Here is a 25134-nt window from a genome sequence, read left to right on the forward strand (position 1 = left end):
AGAAAAACACAGGAGTTCCTAGACTGGAGTCCTGACTTTGTCATTTTCCTTAGTGAAAATAGAAAACAGGAGTGGTCTCTCTCATGAGCCAAAGGCTATGCCAAAATTATATTGTAAGCTATATAGGTAATAAGATGAACATATATTATTTTTACCTATTTAGGCCTATAAGTTTATAAAGAGCCTTGTAAACATGGAAAATAATATTCCTCTGCAGGACAGGAAACGTAAAAGAAGATACTATCAACTAGCTTTATTTTCAGTTTAGTCTTCTCATATAGCAACATGAATGTTGCAGAGGTGTTGTTTCTGACTTTTTACTCTGCCTTTTACCCTTTCTACACTCACATCCTGCTACTTTGAAGGTACACACCCATTGAAAGACAAAGCTAGTAACAAGTGATCCTTCCTCACCGTTGAGGCTTCAGCTTCTACAGTTCAACTAGTAATAGCTCCATAGTAAAACCCCAGAGAAAAATTGCCTTTGAGTGAATGAAAATTCCAAAGCACTTTGGTTTTTTTTCTTTCTCCTCCCCGTTCTCCTCCCCCCCCCCCCCCCCGCCCCGCTTTGGGTACAGCTTTCTAGAGGGAGTGATGGAATTCTTCAGGGTCTCAGTGGGGAACAGAATTTGCCAGTGATGGGAAAATGGACTCCCTTTGAGATTTCTCCCTTTGAAAAATCTCTTCTACTTTTTTCATCATCTGTCCTTCATTTGGAAGGAAGGGTTATCTTGGCTTGGGAACCCTTAATTAAGGTTGCCCTTACAGAGGAAGTAAATTCTGGAGTAACTTTCAGTCGGCTTGCTGGTAGCTGCATAGCATCATTGCTTGTATTGATCCTGGGAATAAAATATATTACAGTCTTTTTACTGGCACTTTAGGGCACTGGTATGTGCCAAGCTGGGGGACCAGTCGATACGCTTGAGGGCAGAGCTGCCATTCAGAGAGATACAGACAGGCTGGAGGTAGTTAGCTTTTTGCAAGGCCACTCCGTGTGAACATTTTATCTGGGAGACAGATTATGCGAGCAGCCTTCTGCATGCAGTGGGTGGATATGAGCACGATAGTACTCTGCTGTGCATGGAGCAGTGGCTTTTTTCTTGTTTTCAGTTGCAGTGCTGTGGGCTCACAGTAACCTCCGATGTCCAAGATGTTTCGTAGTGTGGTTGATTAAGAGACCGGAGGACACATAAAAGCAATTATAGCTGAGGCCTGATGGGGTATCTCAGTTAGTGCTTGCAGCTTGATGTCACGGGGTTAGCAGCAGGGCAGTCGCAATTAAAACCTGTGCCGTGGAACTTGCTCCATTTGTTATCGCAGCACATGGTTGGCAAGCACCTCTGCTGTCCACGGGTCCTTACCCACTCCTCCTCGTCCTCTTCATCCCTTCAGCTGTTCTCTGGGTTCAGAATTGGTTTTCTTCTTCTTTGGTTGCTCACCTCAGATCAGGTGAAGACTTAGAGAGGATATAGAGTGAGTTCTGGGATCTGTAGTATCTTTAGCGTAAAGATACAGGGCCATCTACTACGTGTAATAGGAGTTAGTAAATCAGTTGGCTGCCCACAAGTAATTTCCTGAAATGCTGTTTCCTATTCAGAACTACTATCCACTGTTAGTGTACAATAATAGATACGTGTTTTAGAACACCTGTTGTTTATTTTCAGTAATGATGTAGGAATTTCATTTTAAAATAGGGTCTGTGGCTGAAAAATACACTTCTGCCAACCCTAAAATCTGAAGTGATTGCCTGCTGACTTGAAGGGGAAGTTGATTTCTTGTATAGAAATCTAATCTCATAGTATTTTGCAGAATTGACTGTTCCACTTGTTCCTGAGTTCTCATGGCACTCAGCATTATTTTCCCCCTTCCGGTAATACAGACTTTTGTCAGTGCTGCTATTCCTTCTGGTGTCTGCTTCTCTTTCTTCATCTTCGTTTTGTTTCACTGTACATTGTCCATCAGTAATTTCCACTGCTGCTGCTTAAGATGATGAGGAGTTCATATCCTTGAGTTGTTTCAGGGTGTTTACAGACAGAGGCAAACAGTTTTATTATGTTCTTGCATGTATTGTTTTTATTTATCTTTTGTTGTTGTTGGGGTTTCGGGTTTTTTGGTTTTTTTTTTTTTTTTTTTTTGGTTACAACTTAAAGCTGGGAAGAGGCTTTGGAAAAAAAAAAAAAAAACCCAAACAAAAAACTTAAGCTCTGCAGATCTTGAGTGTAGGCTGCATAAATATGTCCTATGGATCAGTTGTCATGGTCTGACGTGACACCTCTGTAGGCTACTATTGCTAATCCTAACAGTCTCTCCCTAGTGAGTATGGTAGATTGTAAAGCCCTAACTGTCCTTTGGTTTACCAGAAAAGTTCCTGCTCACTGGGTTTTTAGGGACATACAGAAAAGCCTTTCTGCAGAAACGTGAGAGAATGAGATGTGCATGTCCTGTCTTGAAATCCATCATTTCTGGGTGGGATGTGGAACAGTGTGCTTCCCTTTTTTATTAAACACGGTGTGTTTAAGAGTGTGTAAGTACTGGCTGTACTGCTTGCATGCTGACTCAGCCGGTGTTAGGATTTCTAACTTCCCGTGTGAGTATGTGGGGAGAGAAGTCCTGGTTCTGTACTTTTCTGAATGCCTTGAAAGAGGAAAAAAATCTCAGTGACAAGTTGTTTCAGAGAGGCTTTCTTCTTGTTCCCGTCAGGTTTTGTACGCTATGGCTTTTCTGCTTACATCATCACGTTGTGTGGAGTTTGGGTTCTGCCACCTTCTGACTTTTAGATTGGAAAATTCAGAGTTTGAGGTTAGCAGCCTACTTCTAACCACGATACTTGTTTGAATTACAGATAGTCATAGCAATGTTGATTGACAGGAGCCTTGACAGATAGCATCAACAGGTGTTTTAGTTGTTCACAGAAAGGGGCCCATCTGTGGAGAAGCCTACTTACCTTTTAGGAAGGGTGAGTAATTTGATGAATATATAAAATATTGGTTTTGTCACTGAAATAGTGACAAGGACAAAAGTAGGTAATCTTTTTGCCTGGATTGGTTGTTTTCATAGCATTTTCCTAATGCAAAGTATAAATGGACTTGGAATAAACCAGATGGGTTCCTTTTAATCAATTGATAGTTGGTACTGCAGCATGTTTTATTCTTCTGAAGGTATGAGGGTGTTGAGTTTTTCCATCACGCTGGTCTCTTGGGCCGTAAGTGGTTGTGATTGATGGGGAGAGTGGGAGAAAGCCTGTTGGAGCAGCACCAGGGAGCTCTGCTCTCTGCAGGAGGTCCTAACCTAAAGATGATCTTGTTTCTGCCACGAGCATAAATTTGCTGTAGAGTCAGCTGAATTGGTGTTTAAGACGACGGTGGGGCTTTTGTGTCAGCTACGTGAGAACGGGCAGTTTCCTCAGGTGTTTCTTTATCGTGCTCTTGTGGCCACGTACTCCTAGAGCAAACACATCGCGTTCCTGAGCCGCCCTGTCGCAGCAGAATGCCTCCTTAACGTGAAATAACGTGGCTGGCTCTGCTGGGACGTACGTGGAAGCAGTGGGTTTTGGAATCGCTTTTCTGACTCACACGCCAACGTCAGCAGTCCTGCTCCTGGCGTTTATGGTCAGCTTTTAGCTCTGCCTGGCCACAGCTGTTCCCCAAGGCTTTCCCCAAGCACCGGTGGGAGCCTGACACAGCTGGAACACCAGTGGGTTTGTATAATGCCTGCTTACATTTGAACTGGATACGCTGGGTGATTTGGTTAAAACCAAAAAAACCCCAAATGTTGTTTATACCAGCTGGCAGAGAGGCCCTATTACAGTGCAATGGTGGGATTGTAAAGAAGGGCTTGGATGGAGACAGTTTATGTGTGAAAGCCCATAAAAAGCAGTATGGGCAGAGTCAGCATTTCTTGGATTTAAATTGTAGGTGACTTGAAAGCGTATTACAGGCTGTTCATTGCTATTTGGCTTTAAACCTTAGTCAGACTTTTGTGCAGTATGAATATAAATTAAAGCAGCACTTTGTCTATTAGTGTTTCAGTGCAGAGTTATTTGGTTTTTTAATTTATAGATAATTTCAAAGAATTGTCTGGACTCTTAATAGTAGGAGTGAATGCTATAGTGTATGGTGTCAAGTTTGGAATGCTGTAGGCATGTTGAATCATGTATGTCCCCTTGCAAATATCATTAAAAACGATTTTAAAAATAATTTTCTTCAATGTACCGTTTATGGCAGTAAATCTTTCTGTGGTTAAAATCTAGAGGTGGTGGCTGAGACCTGGACTTTGACACTTCAGTAAATGTTCATGTAGATGCAGTAAACTTAAGATACTTATAGTACACGAGTACCTTCAAGTATCTGGCTTACCATGGTATTAAACATGCAATTCTATTACCATGCAGTTGCACAACATTCAGATTTACATAAAGATATCTTTCCTGCAAGCTAGATTTCAGTTATATGGTTATTTTGCTCCTTAAAGCAGAAACAAAATTACAGTTTTAAGTAAGAAGTGAAATAACTGAAATTGGTCCTTTATGTGTGTGTGTGTGTGTATATATATATCCTAGTATTTAGCAAAATTATCATGTACAGTTTCGTTTCTTCTATAGGGAAGAAGTTCTCAGTATGTATAGTTTTGGGAGGAGAATGGTAGTGATGATGAGTGATATTCTTTAAATGGCAAATCTCTCAGCCATTCACTTTCACAGATATTACAGTGAGGTTTTGTTTAAAAACAAAAACCAACCACCCCTTGCCTGCCCTTAATCCTTATGGTTTCTTCCTCCCCAGCCTCTGCTGGTATTAAGAAGTATTAAAAGTCTCCAGCTTTGAAGTTTGGGCTAGTGTGCATGCTTTATTTTTAAGCTAATGTAAGTTCAGCTTATCCAGTAGATCTCTCCCAACTAAACAAATTCACTGATTGTGTGTAATAATCTTAAAATAGGTAACCACGCTTTTTCACGTGTCATCCATCAGTGTGCCTGCTGATGTCATGTGGTTGGCTCTGGAAATCTGGTGTGCGCAAACTCCTGTCAGAATATATTTTAAGTGATGTAGCTGAATGAGACTTAACTTCTTACTATTTTAGTGCACTGCTGTAATTTGGTTTAGTGTTGTGTTATTTTTAGTTCTTAAAGATGTTGCTTCTCTGTGCTCTTTCTGAATGGTTAGTGATGAAACTAGAAGTTGACTAGTCTCATGTGAGAGCAGAACATTGTGCCCCATCTTGGGGGAAGAAACTTTCAAAGTACTTATTTTCTAAATGGTATCATTCATTTCAAAGCATTTATGAGGTTAAATTAAAAACAGACTCTTAAAATTTGTGTTGATTGACTTACTTCTCTGTCAAATTTTTGTACAGTGCCAAAACACTGAGTCACCAGTCTGCTTCTCTTGGAGGGAATGGGGAGTTATCCATGGAGGCCAGCCAATTCTACAAACACATCTTACATTATACAACAGTTGTTTGAACCTGAAGTGTATTGGTCAACTTATTTAATAATAATGTAGACAGATTTAGGCTGGCACAAATCAAAGTATGCTTTAAACCCTTCTCAGCTGCAAAGTCGAGTGTTGTGTTTGCTCGTAGGCTTTTAAGAGAAAACTTTCTGCCCCTGGTGACGGTGCTTTTCATCTACCTTCTTTGGGAAGCCTCGATTAGGTATATCTGTTTTGGGTTGGGTTTTTTTTCCATTTGTTCTAGTTTGTTAACTTTTTTTCTAAGTTTGTAGTAGACTTTGGTATCAAAACTATCAGAATGTGTCATGTTGAACCTTAGGGGAGCTATTAGCGCTTTGAAGCACTAACATAGCTTGGATGTGCTAATATTAAATGTTAGGGGTTTTTTTAAGGGAATGCAGGTGTTTTAGGCTTGAAGACATTGTTTATATTCAGAGATGCATTAGATAAACTTCACTTTTTTTTTTTTTTAATACTGTGTTTAAACCAGTGCACAACTCTGTATACTTTTTTGTATTTGAACCCAGTTTTATTTTCCTAATTTATTTTCCTGATAAGCAGTTAGATTAAGTTAATGGAAGCTAGGCCTTCGTAAGATTGAAGGGTGGCTGCGAGGATATTTGTGTCCATTTCACTGATTCAGTTTTAAACCGGCACCTTTTGGTTAAAATGGCACAATTTTGAGAATACGCATGTCCTGCCTAACTCGGCTAGCAGGCTGGAAAATGCCAATGTGTTAACTATTAAGGAAGATAGAATCTTTATTTTTTCCCCTGAAGCTTTTAAGCTAACTCAGCGATCTCTTGTCTTTGCCTTTGGAGATTTGAGACTTGCAACTTTACAAGCTCAGGTACAGGAGAGCAGAGAGAACCTCGTTAATGTTTAAATGTTGTTATCTCAGTTTAGTAGCGGTGGGGGCTGCAGGACTTCAGCTGGGAGTTAGGAAGTGTATTTTTTAGGTCTTCCTGTTATGTCTGTCTGTAACACTGGTTTCAGTTGCTCATCGGTTCACTTTTTGAGATGCGTTTCTCCGATTGCCCTGCTTTCCTCAGGGCTCAGTCCAAGCCTCCGTGCAGGGGATGTGCCTTCTGTCCCCGCGCGAGAATCTCCACCATCTCCCCCAGGGTGGTGGCTCTTGATAGTTTCATGGGAGCTTCTCTATCCTATGTAAGTTTTTTATTTATTAGATGTATTCATCAAAGTGTCAGCACATCCCACATTCACAGTTATTTCCTGAATATCAGACTTAAGCAACTGCAGTTCTGGGGTTTTTTTCCTGTGCCATTTGGAAGAACTGATGTATTATTCGAACTTGTATGCACATTTCTTCAGCGATTCAAGAGCTCGTGAACATTTCTTAGAGCCTACGCGCATGCATGAATGAAAGGAATGCTATTTAGAAATCAACTTTGTGTGATCTTGCTGTTGAGTGCAATTAGAATTGAACAGTAAAGGGGGAGTACCAAACTTTATGTAGCTACAGCGTAAAATACCTAAGCTTGTTTGCTGAGGAGCACCCTGGTTACATTCAAGGTGTTTGGATCCAAACTCCATGTGGGTCTTCTGGCCCTAGAGTGCTGGGCTGAGCACGGCCACTGAACCAGCATGAAAGTTTCTGCCTTCTGATTTGCGTCAGTTTATTAGGATGTGTGCAGTGAATGTTGTAAGCAGGTCAACGTCACATAAAACTGAAGAGCAAAGCAGTGACTTAATTTGAAGAGAAGTTGAAGAGCCTGCCACTGAACTGCTAGGTTGGCAAAGCTTTCTCTGAACTTCAGTCTGAGAAATCAACATCTGATTGGCAAGTTAGAAATAAGCAACGCTATTGTGCCAAACTTTTGATGGTATGTTGCTTGATTTTGTATGCTTACGAAATGTGGTTCTATCAAAGCAGGTAGAAATCTTGTATTCGCCATTGCATTGAAAGGCCTGGTAAGGAGTGAGGTAGGTCAGGTTACCATTAGTTTCTGAGCTCCCTAGAAGCTCATGGAAGATATAATCCATGTACATAGCCGTGTGCTGATTCTATTTATAGTGTAAGCAGCTATGTCAACTCTCATTTTTTCCTCTCTCCCTTCCTATCTGAGTTAATTTTTCATCGCTGTTCCCAGTTCAGCTTGCCTCCCCTTTCCCAGCTCAAGAGCTGGTAACTTTGCCGAGCCTACTGTCGTGGTAAAACTTCTGCTGCTGCCTTCAGCAGCCAGAGGAGAGGGGTGACCTGTGCTTGTCGTTCTTGCCTTCAGTTTTTTCCTAGAGGAGCAGCTTACTCTGTGCTTGCCAGAAGATGACCCAAATAGCGGGTATTTGAAGTAGTTGGGGTTTTTTTGGGTTGTTTGTTTTTTCTTAATCTGCAGCTAGGTGTTTTACCATACCTGCAGAGAAAAATGCAACAGAAAATAATAGCTCATACTCCTTTGCTAATAGGTGAATTCAATGTCTGTAGTGGTAATTTAGGAGAGAGGGCTTAAAGATAAATGATTCCAAGTGCTGCAGTGTGTCAGTCTTCTTTATGTTAGCTTCTAACTCAAATTTCCAGATTCCCGTTCTCTCCTGGGGACGTGTGAACTACTGCATTGTTTAATTTTTAAGCCCATAAGTAGTAGTTTGCTTTCTTCCTGCAGGTTCTCCAGTTGATGATGATTGCAAGGCATGGATTTTTAATGAGGGAATCTTTGCAGGGGCTGATAATTCTCTCCAGCTTTTCTAGTTTCACAGTATTGACTCATGTGACAACTTGGTTCTCTAGCCTTGCTTACTGGATAATGGAGGATATCAGCATAAAGTTTTACTCAGATGAAAGTTAGTATGGAAATACTTGGATTAGCTGTGTCTCAAAGAGTTCATTTTACCCCTTTCAGCTTCCTCTGTTTTGGGTAAAGGCTGACAGCAGTTTTCTCCCCGTTTATACTTTCTTTCTGTTGCAAGTTTCTGTCTCCGCTTGTGAAGAATTTGCAGAAGAGTTACAAATCCAAGCCAAGTTGTACCATGTTAGTATGTTTTAAGTCAGTAACCTTGACACTGCTCACACAAGGTAGTACCGATACAGTCTTTTTTCCCTTCAATTTGATTGTTATTTTGTACACCTTGTGAAAAATCTTAAAATGACATGTACTTCGGCTGAAATGTATTCCCTCAGGACTGTTGTTTGTCAGGGATGAACAAATTCTTGAACTAGAAATACATCTCAGATGGACCAAACAGGGACAGATCAGATTTTTTTTTTTTAAATTATTTTATTTGGTTCTCCATTGCAGTGGTGTGTCATTTGTGGTTTGTTTTTTTTTTCTTCTTTCTTTGAATAATCTGTCAGATGACCCATGCCAAGGATTTGCAGTGAAGTCTTTGTGAGAGCATCTGATAAATTTTGGTAGGAAGTCATTGGTCTTGCATTTAGACATCTTGTTTTGCTCACTGGGATTTGCAGTTCCTTCAGCAAACAGCAAAAGTGACATCTCCTTGACTGATGCAGCTTTCTTTAATCCGAGCTGAACAATAAAGTTCTTTTACATTAATAGATTAGTATGACAGAACATGTCCTCTCTCCATTTTATGTTTGTGGTTTGGGTTTTGTTTTTTTTCCCCTTAAGGAATTTTACGTTGTCATGTAACTGGTATTTTCCGCTCTTCCCTAAGAGTTTGCTTTTATTGCTTCCTTTTTTTAAGGAACAATACCTAAACTTGCAGGTATGTAGCTTTGAGAAGAATGGAGAGGATAGAGGAAAAAGCTTCAGTCTGTTTACCTGCAAGTCTTCCTTCTTTATATATGGGTGTGGCTGTCATACTTCCCTGTGAAAGGAGGTCGAGGCTACTCCCAAATGAAATCACGTTTTCAGCTGCACTGATGCCTCTTTACATAGTGAACAAACCCGTATGCACTAGGGATTATTCCCCCTGATGTTACCTTCGTGCATTTAATTGTTAAGGGGAGTAATGGCTGACACACTAAGGATGCCAATGCTTAGCAGAAAATCTGTGGTTTCAATTAGTTCTTCTGTTAACAACTCAATGTTGCTCGTTTGGGCTGATGGCCTAAAGTTAATTTTCCAGAGTTAAACATTTGCACGTAGAACATCTGTATGCGAATGAGGATCAGCAGCTTCTGAAGTGCATGAGTACTTTGGTTTGATAGACACAAGTTGGGGCGGATTAAGGAGTGGCGAGGGTGCTTTCATGCTTTCTCCATTACTCATGAATTCCAGAGGGTATCTTAGGACAGCACTCGTGCTAGGCATGAGAGCTCAGACTAAAAGAGAACGCTGTTGGGTTAAAGAAGGTTAATATTAAAAGTGTTGGCAAAGGAATCCAGTGGGTGAACAAATCCAGGGTGTAATTTAAATATATTCTTTGCAGAAATTAAGATTACTGAATGCTTAAAAATTGTAATGCCCAAGAAGCATGAAAGGGGAGACCTTGAGATGCAAGTAATGCCTTGAATTGAATTCATAGATTACTTTTATGGGAGAACTAATGAGACAGGTAGCTTTTTGTTTTGAAGAGCTAACAATTTTATTGTTCATAGTCTAAAATGTTAAGGAATCTTGGACATTCTGGTCTCAAATGCCAGGCTCTCCTGACTGCCATTAACAGTGTTTAAAAAAAGAAAAGTCACAAACCCCAAATTTTCTCTCTGCTTAGCATACATGTATTTGCTTGCTTATTTTTTACAGTAAAATATTACAACAACAACAACAAAAGTGTGTGACTTCATTATTTACCTGGGTCACTTTTTTGTCCTTTCCATATGGGTAATCTTGCAGTACATGACAGTTTGACACGAACTCACTTCATATTGTTTCACAAAGCAATATATTTCCCATGTCCCGTAAATTGTGAAGTTTTATGACTTTCCTTATCGTAGTTCAATTGGGGAGAGGGAATTGTCACACTAACTGGCAAAAGCAATGTATATTATGCCACACCGGTCGATTCACGAATTTGTTTGCTTTCCAATTTGCCGCTAAAGGCTGAGTCATTCTTACTGTTATAACAAATACATATTAGATAAGTTATCACAGCAAAACTGTTTCTCGTCTCTTGCAGTTAGTGATAGCAGAAGTTTCAGACTCTAAAGTGAAAAACAAGGGCTTTTTTTAAACATTGACAGTATTTTAGACTCAAGTGATTGTATGAAACACTTCTGACATTGAATATGGCTGCTCGGTGTGTGAAGTAGATGAAAATTGGTGTCTCCCCAAACTTTCCAGAAAGTGCTGCTGGTTCTCTTTTTCTTCAGGAACACTGATGTTAAAAGATTCCTTTCTTGATTTACCTTCAGCAAAGAGAACAAGTACCCATTTCAGTACCTTATGAAAGAAACTATAGGGTGCGAATTTATGCTTCTCTAACTGCAAAGTTATCTTTTCCAGGAACAGATGGCAACCAAGTATGCCCTTGAAAACAAACCTGTATTGGCCAGAGAGACCTGGGAACTGTCCTAAACTTTTAACACTAGGTTTTTTAGCTCACTGTCAGATACTTAGGTTATTTATGTGCCTGAAGACCTTTTCATATCTGAGTCTAAGTCCTTGTGATTTCAGTGATAATCGACATTGCGGTAGCTACTCGGTCTCAATGTTCTCTTCATTCTGAATGAGTTTCAGTAGCTGTTTCACACAGATGTTGAACAACAACTAATGTCGGGATTTAATTTACATGATGCTTCTCAGCAAAACCCCTTAAATTAAAACTTTCCTGTCATTAGGAATGCTGTTACAGGATTGGACCTGGATCTGCTTTCACTGCTGCTCGTGCTCCATGAGAGCTTGGTAGGGTTTATGTGGTACGTGGGACTTTTTTCAAGAGGGTTGGCTTTCAGTAGAAACCAAATATCTTCCTCTGCCAGCCCGGCTTTGCTTTTGTTTTGTTCCTTTTTTCTCCATAAGAAAGGAAATTACAGAACCCTTATTACATTATTTGGTATCTTTAACTCACTGTTTTGATTTTTGTGGGTTTATCTTCCTGCAGCAAAACTGTTAAATAAAGACTTTGCCAAATATTAGGTCACATTACTTGATACATGCAGTATGGTCATATAACGTGAGACCCGTAATGATGACTACACTATGGTTACAGTAAAGGGATTGAGGAGCTGAAGTGCCTAATCTCAGAGTTACAAGTATATTTGAATTCTGTAGTTTTGAGTACTTTCATGCAGTGTAGTCACTTCTATCTCATGTGAATGAAGTTTGGCTTAATTTTTAGGTGTGTTATAACCACGGTGCTACTGCTTGGCAGATACTATGTTCTGATTTCTGCTTAGAAGGAGCTGCCAAAAAATTGCTTCTTCCCTAAGTAGGGGTATATGTGGAAATAAAGAGTTTAAAATGTTTGCTGCTATGGTGAAATCCATTCTGCTTACATGTGATATACAAATATTTAACTGATTGAACCGCAGGTACTTTAAACTATTTCTCAGCTGGCTCGAAGCACAGTTTTTTGCAATTAATGCAAACTGTGGAAAGCTTTATTTGTTAACATTTAAGGGGGGAGGGGAATTAAAATTATCGGCAAAAAGCAAAAAATGCACTCAAACAGTTGATTTGAAACACTTTTAATCTGGTGGGTTACATTTTCACAGTTAACACTTTATTGGGAAAACTGTTTTTGATATTTTATGTAAGAGAGGTGAAAGAGTTTGCAGTCCAGAGGTCTGACTTTAAATTCTAACTTAACCAGGCTAAATCTAGACAGGAGTGGTTGCATTTAAAAGTTTTTAGGTTTTTTGTTTTTGTTTTTTTTTTTTAGACAGCAGACATTCATTGAGGTTAGTAGTGTATTGGACTGTTGGTAGAAACTTACTTTTTTGCTTTTCTTTTAAATTCATGGTACAACCTTTTGCAGATAGGATATTGTCACTGCAGACACCTGAGTACTGTGGTGGCAGTGGATGACTCGGCCTGGAGAACTTTCTTCTGATCTCTTTCAAAAACCTGAAATGATTACTACTTCCGCAAATGCATGAAGATACAGGGATGTGCCGCGCAACAAACCGGCCATGTGAACCGATAGCTAATCAAGCTAATCGGGCCGTCCGTTAGCAAGGTGGCCAGTTTGTTTCATGCGCACATCTGCGTGTCTGAAGACTCAGAAACCAAACCACCTTCGAGGGGTCTTTCAAGTCAGCTGCGCTAAGTGCAGCATGGGAAGTTAAATATGTGACTGTACTGGGAATCGTTTGATGTCAGAAGGTTATTGCAGATTACTGTTCGGTGTCTGTTTTCAGTTTCTCACTTCTTGAGTAAAGAGGATGTTTTTGTTGCACATGTAGTCTTCTTTCGACAAAGGTTCAAAGACCTCCTATGTACAAGACAGAATACAAGCCCAAGAATGCACTTGGAGTGATTGAGTAAGATGGGCTAATGGTCTTGTCTAAAAAGTCTCCTAAAAATAAAGTTTGACACTACTTTTTGAGGAGGAATTCTTTGCATTGGAAACACAGAAGAAAAAAAAAAAGACAAAAAGATAGCTGTCTGTGAACTTGAGTCTGGAAAATGAGTATTCTTATCACAAGGAGAAGCACATGCTACTTAATTATACATATGACATTTTTCCTCTCTTGTAGTTCATTCAAGGGAGGAAGGTCTGAAGGATTAGTCACAACTTGGGAGCAGCCCCACCTTCTATACCTTAATTAACAGTGTTCCTCTTAATGTGTTTCATGCCTTTGTTGTAGACATCTCTGTTCAAAACCAGTTTTTAACTAGAAAGAAAACACAGATAAACAAATTCTTTTCCCATTATTTCTAACTTAATTTTTCTGTTGCTTATGTATGAATTACTTAGGAATTAATACAGATAAAATGTAGACTTTTTCCCACATACACAGATAAAATTAATTATTGTGTTTGATTCTTTGACTCTAGGCTATGGTGGCTTGTTATCCAGGCAATGGAACGGGATACGTGCGCCATGTTGATAATCCAAATGGAGACGGAAGATGCGTTACATGTATATATTATCTTAATAAAGACTGGGATGCTAAGGTATGTAATAATTTCTTTCTTATAACTTTTTTTTTACATACGTCTGCTAATGCACCTTTGTTACAGGTCTTTGTTCATGTCCTTTATTTCTGTGCCTTACTTGTGTTCTTACATTATGTTAACTGTAGGTATCCTTTGTCCCCCTGATTCTGCTGTTAGTGAGAGCAGGTAGAGATGAGGTGTTTATTTTCAAGGTTTTGAATGATGCCAGCAGGATCTCCTTGACAGTGAGACTGAAGGGATGTTGCAGGTTTTTCATGAATGTTTCTTAATTATACATATAAGTATCTGCTAGTATCCAAGTTTCATAAATATCTAATTATGCAACTTACTGTACATTACTTGTATGGTACACCCCCCCCCCCCCCCCCCCCCCAATGCACAAAGAGTAAATAAAGAACATTTGAAAGATAATGGCTTTTAGTTTATTTCTCCTTATATTCCTGTTGAGACTTGAGTTTACTGTTTGTGCAACTAGATTACTTAATTGAGTATGCTTATAAAAAGAAAGATGCTGTAGCTTGGGAGCAGTTTCAAATAAGCCAAGTGTGATGGTTATTGCTACATCAGTATAGTTCAAAGCAGCACAAGTCTTTGTACCATTGTAGATACAGAGTGTAGAATAGATAAGGGTTTAGAACACAGTTCGAGTGGTCTAAGAATTTACTACGAGTGACTTGAAACTCTCCATAGATGTAGTGACTATGATAAAATAACTTTTTAATACAGATTTTCCTAGCAATTCAGTGGAATTAGGTAGATTTGAAGAAAGGATGTATCTAACTGGCTGTATTGAAAGCATGAGAGAGTAATGCAGAGATAGCTTTGTTTATTCCTTGATGGCTATGCAGTTAACTATGGAGAATTTTATTCTCATTGTATATGGAAAAAAAAAGATAAAACTACTGATACTTCTGTCGTACTTAGGAAGTAGCATGTGGAAGAGCACGTAAGCAGTAAGTTTCTGTGAATTGGGTGCACCAGATACGGATAACACAGGTTGCAGCTGAGAGGGGTTTTTTTCCTTTCTTCTCCTTTCTTCTCCTGAGTGCTGTACTTTTCTTATAAGAACATACAATGAGACTGATAACATAATTGCATAAAACTGGTAGATCGGAAAGCTGAGTCAGAAATGGATGCGCTTCAAACTTTCTCTTTCTGACTTGCTCTTTGAAATGTCAAATTTAATCCTTCAATTAGAAAATAAATTACTAGCCTTTTTTTGCCATGATAGCATCTTTGCATATAAGTGCACTGGTTGGACTGAACATCTTAAAATGCAGCTTTGGGGCATTTTTAGTTGATTTACGGTTTCTCTCCTGGAAGAAAATGAATACATACCAGAGTGTAGAAGTCAAGCAAATTGCATTTTCACAATAACTGTGAAAAATTTACTAGCTGGATATTTAATTTATGAACAAAGGTATTTCATTTCCTGCAGAAGCTATTTTAAATTACAAATTAATATATTATCAAGAACATTCATTAGCAAAGAAAGAAGCTCAAACTTTCTTTAGGAGAACAAATTCTTCTAAATTGTCACTTCTTGTTCACTGATTTAGATCACAATTATAAAACAGTCATTTATATCAATTTACCTTGTTAGTACTTGCACTGTTATGACTTAACCATGAAGGCCTATAGTGGCTATCTGTAGTTAGATTTCATCCATAACATCAGTAGGAAAAGTTAATGTGACTTAAAAATAATTAACCCCACCTAGTGACTTAAAAATAATTAACCCCACCTACTTGTGCTGTTTTCTAGGCATGCATAGGTAGGTCCAACTGTTTTTTGAAGCCTGGAAGAGTTCTAAATTCACCAGGGGTAACAGAGATTCAAGCTTTAGTTTGAAGTTTCCTAGTCTTTCCCCATCTTAATTACAGAAATGTAACATAAACTTGTGCTGCTGTTAAATGAAACAGTCTCTTTAATGGGAAAGGGTGAAACTTGCATGTGAAATACGGTGTTTCTCTCATCTGTATTGGCATATTTTTAGCCACCTGTGTAATATCAGTCAGTCTTGTCCATTTTTTGCGAGTAGGTAATGCAGCTAATAAACAACCAGTCTAAACCCACAGCTTTTTACTTAAACATGAATAGAGGTTTAATATTTGCAAGCATTCTGAAATTACTCAGTGAAAAATGTGCAAAACGTTTTGTTAAATGAAAGGTATCAACAGAAAAGCCAGAGATTCATAATTTCTGTAGCATCTGATAAAAGCTTTTATTTCAGTTCCAAGTGTCTGAAATATTTTCAAATGTGATATTTGGTACTTCTAAATACAATGAGGCATTGTTTTCAAGCACTGGTTTTAAATATTGAATTTGCAGGTAAGTGGAGGCATCCTTCGGATATTTCCAGAAGGTAAAGCCCAATTCGCTGATATTGAACCCAAATTCGATAGACTGCTATTCTTCTGGTCTGATCGCCGCAACCCTCATGAAGTACAGCCAGCATTTGCTACAAGGTAGGACTAATGGACTCTGTGTATTGCATGATACCTCTCTCTTATCAAGAAATGAGCAAATCCTAATGAGAAATGAGTGACACTATGAATTATGACCTGATCCCAGGTCTTTTCATGTACAGTTCCAGTTGCACTGTGATGAGAAGGGGTTTTTTCCTACTGATTGATCAGTCTTCTGCTGTGCTGCTGAGTTTGTATCGATGTCTGATCTCTTATTTTGGAGAAAACATCCTCTTGGGTGGGTAGGAGGGAGGACTGGAAACACCAGAAGTTTCTGAGCATGTACTTGGCAGAACTGGGTAGGAGCATGCAGAGCCATAAGCAGACCCCACCTTGGCCAAGGGGTGTTGTCTTTATTATTTCTCCATAATGGCTTTATGGCTTCTCCCTTCCCTTTGTCCTTAGCACCTTACTGTGTTACTGGAAGATTAAGTACTCAGTTTTATGTCCCATCTTGTTGCGAGGGAGTCATTAGAAAATCGTAATTTTCAAACTAAGCCACAACATTCTAGTTTTGGGAATTGGGAGAGGGCTGTGGGGCAGAAACGACCATTGATACACAAATCTTTTCTTTCTTTGGAGTATTAGAGTTGCTGCTCCCAGTCTGAGTCACAGGGGGAACTTGATATCTCCTTTGTCCCTCAGTGTAGGACAGTGGATGATGCTAAAGGTACCTGCATTCAATGCCCCCACATCTTGAGTGGCGTTTCCAGATAATGTTAATAGGTGAATCATTGGAGTTGTTGATCCAGGCTTCCTGTTGCCCATGTCGCAACACGTTTGGATGGCCAGAGCGCTGAACGTGTACTGGTGTTATCTCGCAGCTCCAGTCACTTTGCAAGAAGTAACTTGAATTGCCATCGGCGTGTCCTCTTGCAGCCTTTCAGGAGGCTGTACTGCTCTGCCCTCCCCTTTTGTGCTCCGAGCAGAGTCAGAGGGTGAAATGCCATTTACTAAAGCTCCTTAAAGTCTTTTCTCAATAGCTGGCATTTCATATTTAAATCCTCTGTGGGCAGTGGAAAAGCAGAGGAGCTGTGTAAGAAGGGGTAGTTAATTATCCCTTACGGCGAATGTCCGAAAAAAGAGATTCTTGCAGTGTGACTCAGTGCTGGACTTGACCGAGTAAAGTAAAAGATGAGGTCACAGGGCAAGGTGATACGGACGGAGACTATATTACAGGTTCTGGGTGAGACCGGTAATAGCAACTCATCAGGAAAAAGAAGTGTAAACTTACAGCATCAGTGTCACCCTTTCAATGACTGTTCAAACGATACCTACTGATAGAAAAAAAAAAAACAAAAACCTGCTTGCTTTGTGTTTTATGAAATCTTTCTTCTGTCAGACTGCAGAGGTATCATCTCATTTAGGCTGTGTTTTATCTCAAGTGCTTCACTGTTTGTTTTTTTCTTCATAGTTCAGGAGTTCTTTTTCCATCCGTTTCCCTAGGTACGCAATAACAGTGTGGTATTTTGATGCAGATGAAAGAGCACGAGCTAAAGTAAAATATCTAACAGGTAATCTTGTTAATATCTTCTGTGTTCTTTTTTGCTGGAAGAATAGCTAGGTAGTGCAGCCTCATCTCCTTGGCCCACCCTGTGCACAAAAAGGGGGAGAAAAACAGCGTAACTCGGAGTCGGGTTTTACAGGGAAAGGTGACCCAGTGGTTGAGCTGCTAGACAGTGACTTGGGAACTCCAGGTCAGTGCCTTGTCCTGCTCATGCTTCCTCTGAGACCTGAGGCTGCGCAGTATTTTTATATGGGGGATACAGCTTCTCCCTCGTCTTGCCTCCCTAATAGCTGTGGAGGATAAATACACCAGAGACTGCGAGGCACTGCAGAACTGAGAGCCCTGGAAACAGTTTTGATCGAATATAGCGATTCAGCAAGTGAATGCAACTTAACTTGACTAGAATCTGTATTGGAAAAACAAAAGCCTAAAATTAAAATCTGGAATCAAAGAATGGAGTTACTTCCTCTATTTCCAATTCCACATATCTAGCATCTGTTTTCCTTTTCTGGCTTCTCCCTCAAGAGGAAGTTGATCTAATTTTCCTGTTCAAATTAGCATTATAAGGAGAAACGGCCTAGGACTTCTGTCATGTTTGTAATTGCCATCACGATTTTGTGTTTGTTACAGTAGTTTGAAAAATAAACCAAAATCAGGCGTACCGCAAGGGCACGCATGCACACGGCCAGTTTCTCCGTGGTTTTGTTGAGAGCTCTGAAACCAATGATGTCGAAGACATGTGCCAGTCGTTTCCGAATGAGATTTCCATTCCTTGCTGTTAGGCGACTGGAGCAGGAAGCCTGTCTGTCTGTCCATTAGCTGGGCTTCGTGTCCAGATCGGAGCTGTTGGGGTTATTTCCACGCAGCTTCAGCTGATGCTGTTTCAGAGAGAGTGCAGGGAAGCGGTTTGGGTGGGCTTGTGTCTGCAGGGGAGGTGTCCGTCCGTGTCCCCCGTCCCTCCCCCCGCCTTTCCAGGATCCCCCTAAACTGCAGGCGCTTAAGGAGGGAAGGCTGAGTTGGAGGGCGTATTTAAATCTCGGTATTGGTTTGCCCTGTAATTGATTTATATGATCATATTGTTGTGATTTCCATTTTCGTTTGCAATTAAAATGGCATTCTTTGCTCTGTATCTGCAGCAAGAATTGTGCAAGATGCTTTTTATTTTCTACTGACAATAAAATAAAAAAGTAGATATAATATAAATTGTATATGTATAATTTATATTATATTTTTATATAAATATAATATACTATATAAGTTATAGATATACAACTATTCATTTTTGGCTTAGCATCAAACTAAAGCCATGCAGAATATGTGTGATTTTTTCTTGAATATGGGATACTGTGTCTGTTAATGTTTTGACAGTCAAACTTTTATTTGGGGGTATCTGAAGTTATCTAGGTCATTTTTTAGAAAAAAAGGACAGAAGAGGTGTGGGTTGGTTGGTGATTGGTTTTGTTTATTTTTTAGCAGCAAGTCAAATGGAATGCTGCATTTTAAAAATCCCTCAGAGTTTCTTTACAAAGGTGAATACCCAGAAACTCTGGATATTCTGATGTACTAGACAGTCTTTGAAGTACTCTCTTAAAACTAATCTGGAAATTGATGTAGCAATTCTGTAGACTGTACTTTGATAAATGTTGAAAATAATACCAATTTCCTTTTCATATTTCTGCAGGTGAAAAAGGTGTGAGGGTTGAACTTAATAAACCTTCAGACTCAGTTGGGAAAGACGTTTTATAAGCCTTTGATTTAGCAACTCCCCTTGCTATTCTCCCTGATAAATCTTGATGCTATCTATTAACTTTTGAATGTGAATAACAAGATAAAGGAAAATCAACAACAAACCAACATTTTAATAAAGAAGCAAACAGTGTTTCAATGTTGCATCAAATAGAAGGTTCTTTGACTGCTGAAGCATTGTACTATGTGATTGTGACTCCAGGCCTGTGACTGCTTATGTGAAGAAGATAAGCAATCAGTAAGAAACAGCATATGCATCTGGACATAAATAAGTGCCCTACATAGAATTTGTCCATCCTTATATTTTGCCAGACCTGTCATCCAGCTGAATCCAATTCATCTCTCCCTTTTTTTATATGGTAAAAGTTTGAATTTTGGGTAATTTTTGTATGACCAGGTACAGTTTATCAAAATTGAGTCTTAAAAAAAAAAAAAAAAAAAAAAAAGAAAAACTGAAAAAAAAAAAAAAGAGAAAAAAATTACAGTATTCTCCAAAATAACATGGATCTATTTTTGTAAAACTGTTCATACTGTTCTCCTCTGCCATGAAAGACCTAATTTAATGTAAGGGTTGCCAGTAACTGATAATCACTTTAATTTTCTTTACACCTTAAGTCAGAAAAGGAGCACTTTAATTACCAGCTAAAAACCTGATTGTTTTATATCATATCTCACACTAATCTTAACTTTTAAAGATTGCTGCTGTATTGTTTTTTTGACTATGTCCTCTTGAACCTTATTAACAGAAGCAAATCAGTATCTTGCTATTAGTAACATTCAGTTTGTGGTTTTGTATGTTGAATCCACAGAGGGGAAGTTTCTGTCTCTTCTTTGTTTTTTTGGTTTGGTTTTTTTTTTTGTTTTGTTTTGGGTTTTTTTCTTGTTTGTTTTGTTTTGTGGGGGTTTTTTTTAAGTGACTGGCACTAAGTGAACTTGACACTATCGGTTGCTGTCATTGGCTTTGGGGACCTGGTAAATACCATCAAGTTACAAGAATATACAAGGGCTTTCCTAGGCTATTAGAGGTACCCAGAACCTCCTTACGTACTTGACAGAAAATTTTGAGCTTTCTCCCTTTTCTAAAGAATACTTGCCACCGCCCTTTCCTTTGTATATAAGTTAATAGAATATCTAAAATTCACTTTTTTTTTTTTATTTCCTTTTCAAATGTTGATGTCCCATGCAGTCTGTAAGTTGACACCTTGATCTATTATATAGTATCAAGGAGATGGTCAGCACACTGAAGCTGAAGTGCATCACTGTAGGCTCCTTGTGCAATACATCTTTAGGTTTTCGCTGTGCTGAAGGATTTCAAAAGGCAATGGCCTTTGATCAGTACTGAGGAATATATTTAGTAAGAAAACATTTACTTTCTTTTACATTGTTTTCATTTTATCAAGGAGAGGGGACATCACAGAATAGAAGTGAGATGTGCAGAAACTTTGATACTCTTATTTTTAAGAAATGAATGTTTTGGACGCTGATTTTTTTTTTTTTTTTTTTTTTCCCCTCCTCTTCTTTCTTTTTTTTCCTGAGCTTTAAAAGCTTGAGAAAACAAAAGCAAACCTATGAAAGACAGCATTCATATTTATAGGAGTTTGGGGGTTGATCAACTTATCCACTGCAGTTTTCTATCTGTCCCTTATTTCCTTACTTAGCCAAAACAATGTGAGTGTACAGAAATATTTCTGTATATATTACAACTTGTGACAATTTTAGCATCTGTATAGTTTGTATTCAATTAGAGACCTTTTCTATGGAAAGCTCAGTAATTTTTTATTAAAAAGATTACTATTGTTCATGTAAAACATGAAAAAGCTAATTGTTTAGTAACAAACTGACAGAAGGGGGAAAAAAAATCAGTATTCGTATATCATTTAGGAGAACCAACAGAAATCCCAGGGGTTTTTTTACTTTGCTTTTCCTTTTTTTTTTTTTTTTTTTTTTTTTTTTTTTTTTTTTTTTTAAGTAAGTTCTTGCCCTTTACAGTTCTCTTCCTCTTTTCTTCCCAGAAAAACAGACAGGATACCTTTACTGTAAGTGCCTCTGCCAACCTGGCCAAGGAGTGCAAATCTTCATTACTGTCTGGTCTGCAGTGCATTTAGGCTACTAATGAAACAAGCAAAAAAAGCCACCTCTTCTACTTCATCTTCTTTAGTGCTACTTTATCGGAGGTTTGGTTGGTTTTGTTTTAGAAATGTAAGCATAAGCCTTTAAACTCATTTCACTCCCTCCGTAATTCAAACTTCTGCAGTTACATGGCGTATCAAATTCTAATCACACTGTAGGTTTGTGCTTGCCAGACAGGTTTAAAAAGTGCTTAATTTTTCACTCCATATAAGTCATTACAATAGGGTCAACCAATCAGGTCAGCCATTTCTTCCGTGTCCTTTAGAAACTGTTCATTTCATGTCGGTTGAACATTCAGTCTTGAGCATCACCAAGCAGGTCCTTGTTTTAAAACTATTTTTTAAACTGTCTTATGATCTGTATGTGTCTAGTCCTGGTTAAAGATAAAGCTTCATAATGTTATTTTTATTCATGATGTTAGCTGGCTGTGAAATATGAGACCTTTATCTATAGCAGGCGAAGAAATTCAGGATTCATTTACAGGTTGCCTATAAAGTTGTGTAATTTGAAAAGCAGTGTTCATTATGAAAGAGCTCTCAAGTTGCTTGTAAAGCTAATCTAATTAAAAAAAGATGATGTATAAAGGTTCTTGAAAACTATGTGGTTATTTGTAATCTTTGTAACTTTTAAAACTACTCCGTAGCAACTAATTTATAAATGCCCCCATAAAGGGGACATGTGGATTTTTGGCGGGTTTGTGGGGGGTGTTTTGTTTTGTTTTGTTGTGGGTTTTTTGTTTTTAAATCAGAGCTATTTCTGCTCTGGAGAAGGATCTGGGGTTTGGGGGTATTTTTAGACTGCCTGCAGTTACCTGGGTGTGGTGATCATTTTCCTGATTATTTTCTCCCTCAAAAACAGCACCAAGTTTAGGCTGGCTGGAGAGCAATGAAGGACATAGAGGCAGCTCTAGTTAATTCACCACTTTGTTGACAGGTACGTGGGGTGCAAAATGAAAGTCCTCTTCAAACAGGATTTGTAAGGTTTAATGGGAGCTCTTCAGTTGTACGTGGCTCCCAATGAATTATCAGCCCTTTGAAGACGGCAGAAAAATGGGTAGAGTCTACAGATGCCAGCCCGTACTGAGATGCCACACAATTTCCCTAAGCTTTTTGATGAGCTTCATAATGACTGTAATCAAGGAAACATCTGGCTGGCTGCACTTCTGCTGTTTTTCTAACTCTTGTGAAGCCCCCCTGCGTGTGCTTGTCTCGCTTGTGATGGTTCAGGAAGAGTTACCTGGATCTCCAGATGAGTCTGCCAGCCTTAGTGCACCTTTCGTGGCACTTGGGTACCTGTTGTGCCCAGTTCTGCTCTAAGGGGTTGGTTCTTGCCAGTGTGTTAGGCTGAAACCTAAGTGCAGCAGCACTGAGCTGATCCCAAAGTGCTTTCAGGCTTTTTCCATTCTTCAGTGCTGTATAACTTCTTACATGTTCTCTTGAAATAGCCTCTTCCCCATCTTTGTTTTACATTGAACAAGGAAGAATCCTTTCTAGCACTTGCAACCATCCTGAGTAGACCTGATTTTTTTTTTTTTTTTTTTTTTTTAAATTATCGCATTGTTGAGCACAATATGCAGGGGGATCATTTTGCATAGTGAAGTCAAACACTGCACCAGGGAAAGAGGGAGTCTCTCTTGGGGGTTTCTCAAAAGAAGCACACTTGCAAACCTGAGAGGAAGCAGCTGACAGCCTGTATCTTCCGTAAAACATCTGGCTGTGCTGACCACTTTAAGGTCAGGAGTGGGAAGATCACATCTCTAAGTCATACTGATAAGTATAATCAGGCTGGAAAGTACCATTTTTGTGCTTGCTGAATGCTTTGAAGAAGAGGGGACAGTGCTAAGTGACAATAGCAAGCTCAAAGTCTCCAAACCCCACAAGTCCAGTGTGTGTGCCTTGCTGGCCGGTGTACAGATACACAGCTGCATGCACTTGCAGATATATAGTGGGAATTCAGTAGTACTGAGCAGCAAAGACTTTGAAGAAATTAATGGGACTTACTGGATTGGATGTCATCTGCTTTCTTTGGGGTGGGGGGGTATGGATCTGCAGAAACTTGGGTCTCCCATCGTCAGCTTTCATATAAAATACTCCCTTTAGATATTTTTTTTTTGTGGATGTTAAGTAAAGCTCGAATGTAAGTAATTACTTCAAATGTGTTGAAGTCTGTTTGTGTGTTACACTGCTGCAGGAGCTGTGTTCACCCTGGAGCATCTGCTGAATCCGAGTTGCCTGACCCTGTCTGGTGGGGGTGGGTGGCAGCTGACAGAAGCAGGTTCAAGGTCCTCTGTCCTACCAGACAAAACCAGTTCCAGAGAATTTGCTCTGTTGACTTTTGCTACCACCTACTCAGTTCCACAAGTGTTTCCCCATAGCTTTGAAGTTGAGTGAATATACAGCACATTTATCCCTTTCCTGAAATAATTTAAAAAAAAAAAAAAAAAAAAAAAAAAAAAAGCCCATGGGTCCCAAATGGACGAGCCAGGTACTAAGAGTTGGCTATTAAAGTGGAAGGGGCAGATGAGATGCAAATCACCAACCCACTGGGGATAGACTCAAGTCCTCAGCAGGACAGGGAGGAAGGAATGAGTTGAACAGGAATGGGAAGAGACTGATGCATGAGACCAAGATAAAACAATATGGAACATGCCAAGTAAAAAATATGCTATAGGTGTTTGCTTTGGGGAGGAATGAAGTGGGAAGAGAAAGAATACACAATATGTTTGCCTCAGGAAAGAGTTCTTGATGCATCCCATCCATCCTTTCTTTTCACGGATGTGTGTTGCAAAATAGCTTATTTTTATCTCTGCAGATGAGAGGTGGGTAACTTTTGGCTTGAACCAGGAGTTGGTTTCCTTGTCTGTCTTCCAGTTGTAAGTTCTTGGGCTTTGCGAATTTTTTTTCCCCTCTTATTAAATGTGCAGCTCAGGATTGAACTTCTATTGGTAATAGTTTATGGGTTCTTCTGGAGAATTTACTATAACCACCTTGTATATAATACGGTGATAAATGTTGGAAAAGGTGACCAGCTCATTTAGCCTATAAGCCCAGTACCAGCGTCTTCACGTGGCTAAAAGTTTGCAGGACATGCCTCGCACCTGTGTGAGGGGGGGATGTAAAAAACACAGATGAACTGACAGCTTGCAGGTATCACACACAGGTGCCTCACTGCTTCAGGGCAGTGTCTAAACTGGAAAGCCATGATTTCTTTCAAATGCAGTTGGAGGTGGGAAGTAAAATGTCATCTCTGAATATTCACCATGTGGATCCAATGCTGCTTGTGGGACTGTGTGTGGGTCAGTGTGGTTTGCTGGGGTGGAACCAGTTCTTCTGGGCTCATTTCAAGGGCTGTTATGGTTCAATTTTATTTTTTGCTTTTAAATAAAAGATGAATCCACAATAACTAAAATGGAGGGATTTGACTCCTACTCACAAACAGAAAGCCTAATACCTGAATATTGTATTGAGTTGTGAGCTGGTATTTCACTACCTAAAGAAAGCAGGTGTCAAACAAAAAGCCAAGCAAAAAAAAAAAAAAAGACCAGAACTATCTTGAGGCAGATCACTTGGGTTGTAAATGTATCTTGCTTACATTACTGTATGTAAGCAAGCTTTGTAAAGCTATTAATAAAGATTACATTATAGCAGAGGACGTGGTGGTAGCTTTAAGAAACATAAGGAAACTAGAATTTTGGAGCTTGATTAGTTGCCGTTGCAATCCTGAGAAGTTTTTCCATACAGTGAAGACAGAAGTGAATGTGTCAAAAAGCCCCAACGAACTGCTAGTCAGCAACAAACTAAACGCCATCTCCCCTGAACCTGACAAGTGCAGTCTTGGCTGTTGGTGAG

The 25134-nt window shown here is 39.2% G+C and overlaps 1 protein-coding gene across 7 annotated transcripts in view; it reads left to right on the forward strand.

Moving 5' to 3' along the window:
• Nucleotides 1–25134, forward strand: part of EGLN1 (egl-9 family hypoxia inducible factor 1) — a 44251-nt gene that overhangs the window by 14911 nt on the left and 4206 nt on the right. Inside the window, exons 2-6 of one of the 7 annotated variants that reach the window (XR_003926245.2) lie at nucleotides 13313–13432; nucleotides 15767–15903; nucleotides 17350–17417; nucleotides 19092–19515; nucleotides 21169–21870. Coding sequence is in view for 4 of the 7 variants with exons in the window: in XM_030034589.2 (XP_029890449.1) it covers nucleotides 13313–13432; nucleotides 15767–15903; nucleotides 17350–17417; nucleotides 19092–19156 (390 nt within the window). In the remaining 3 variants the exon portion in view is untranslated. Of the gene's footprint in view, nucleotides 1–13312; nucleotides 13433–15766; nucleotides 15904–17317; nucleotides 17418–19091; nucleotides 21871–25134 lie in introns of those variants that run through there. The other 6 variants (XR_005933803.1, XR_005933804.1, XM_030034589.2 and 3 more) reach the window with 6 other exon arrangements.

The sequence above is a fragment of the Aquila chrysaetos genome, chromosome 13 (assembly GCF_900496995.4).
Source record: "Aquila chrysaetos chrysaetos chromosome 13, bAquChr1.4, whole genome shotgun sequence".
Classification (NCBI taxonomy): Eukaryota; Metazoa; Chordata; class Aves; order Accipitriformes; family Accipitridae; genus Aquila; species Aquila chrysaetos.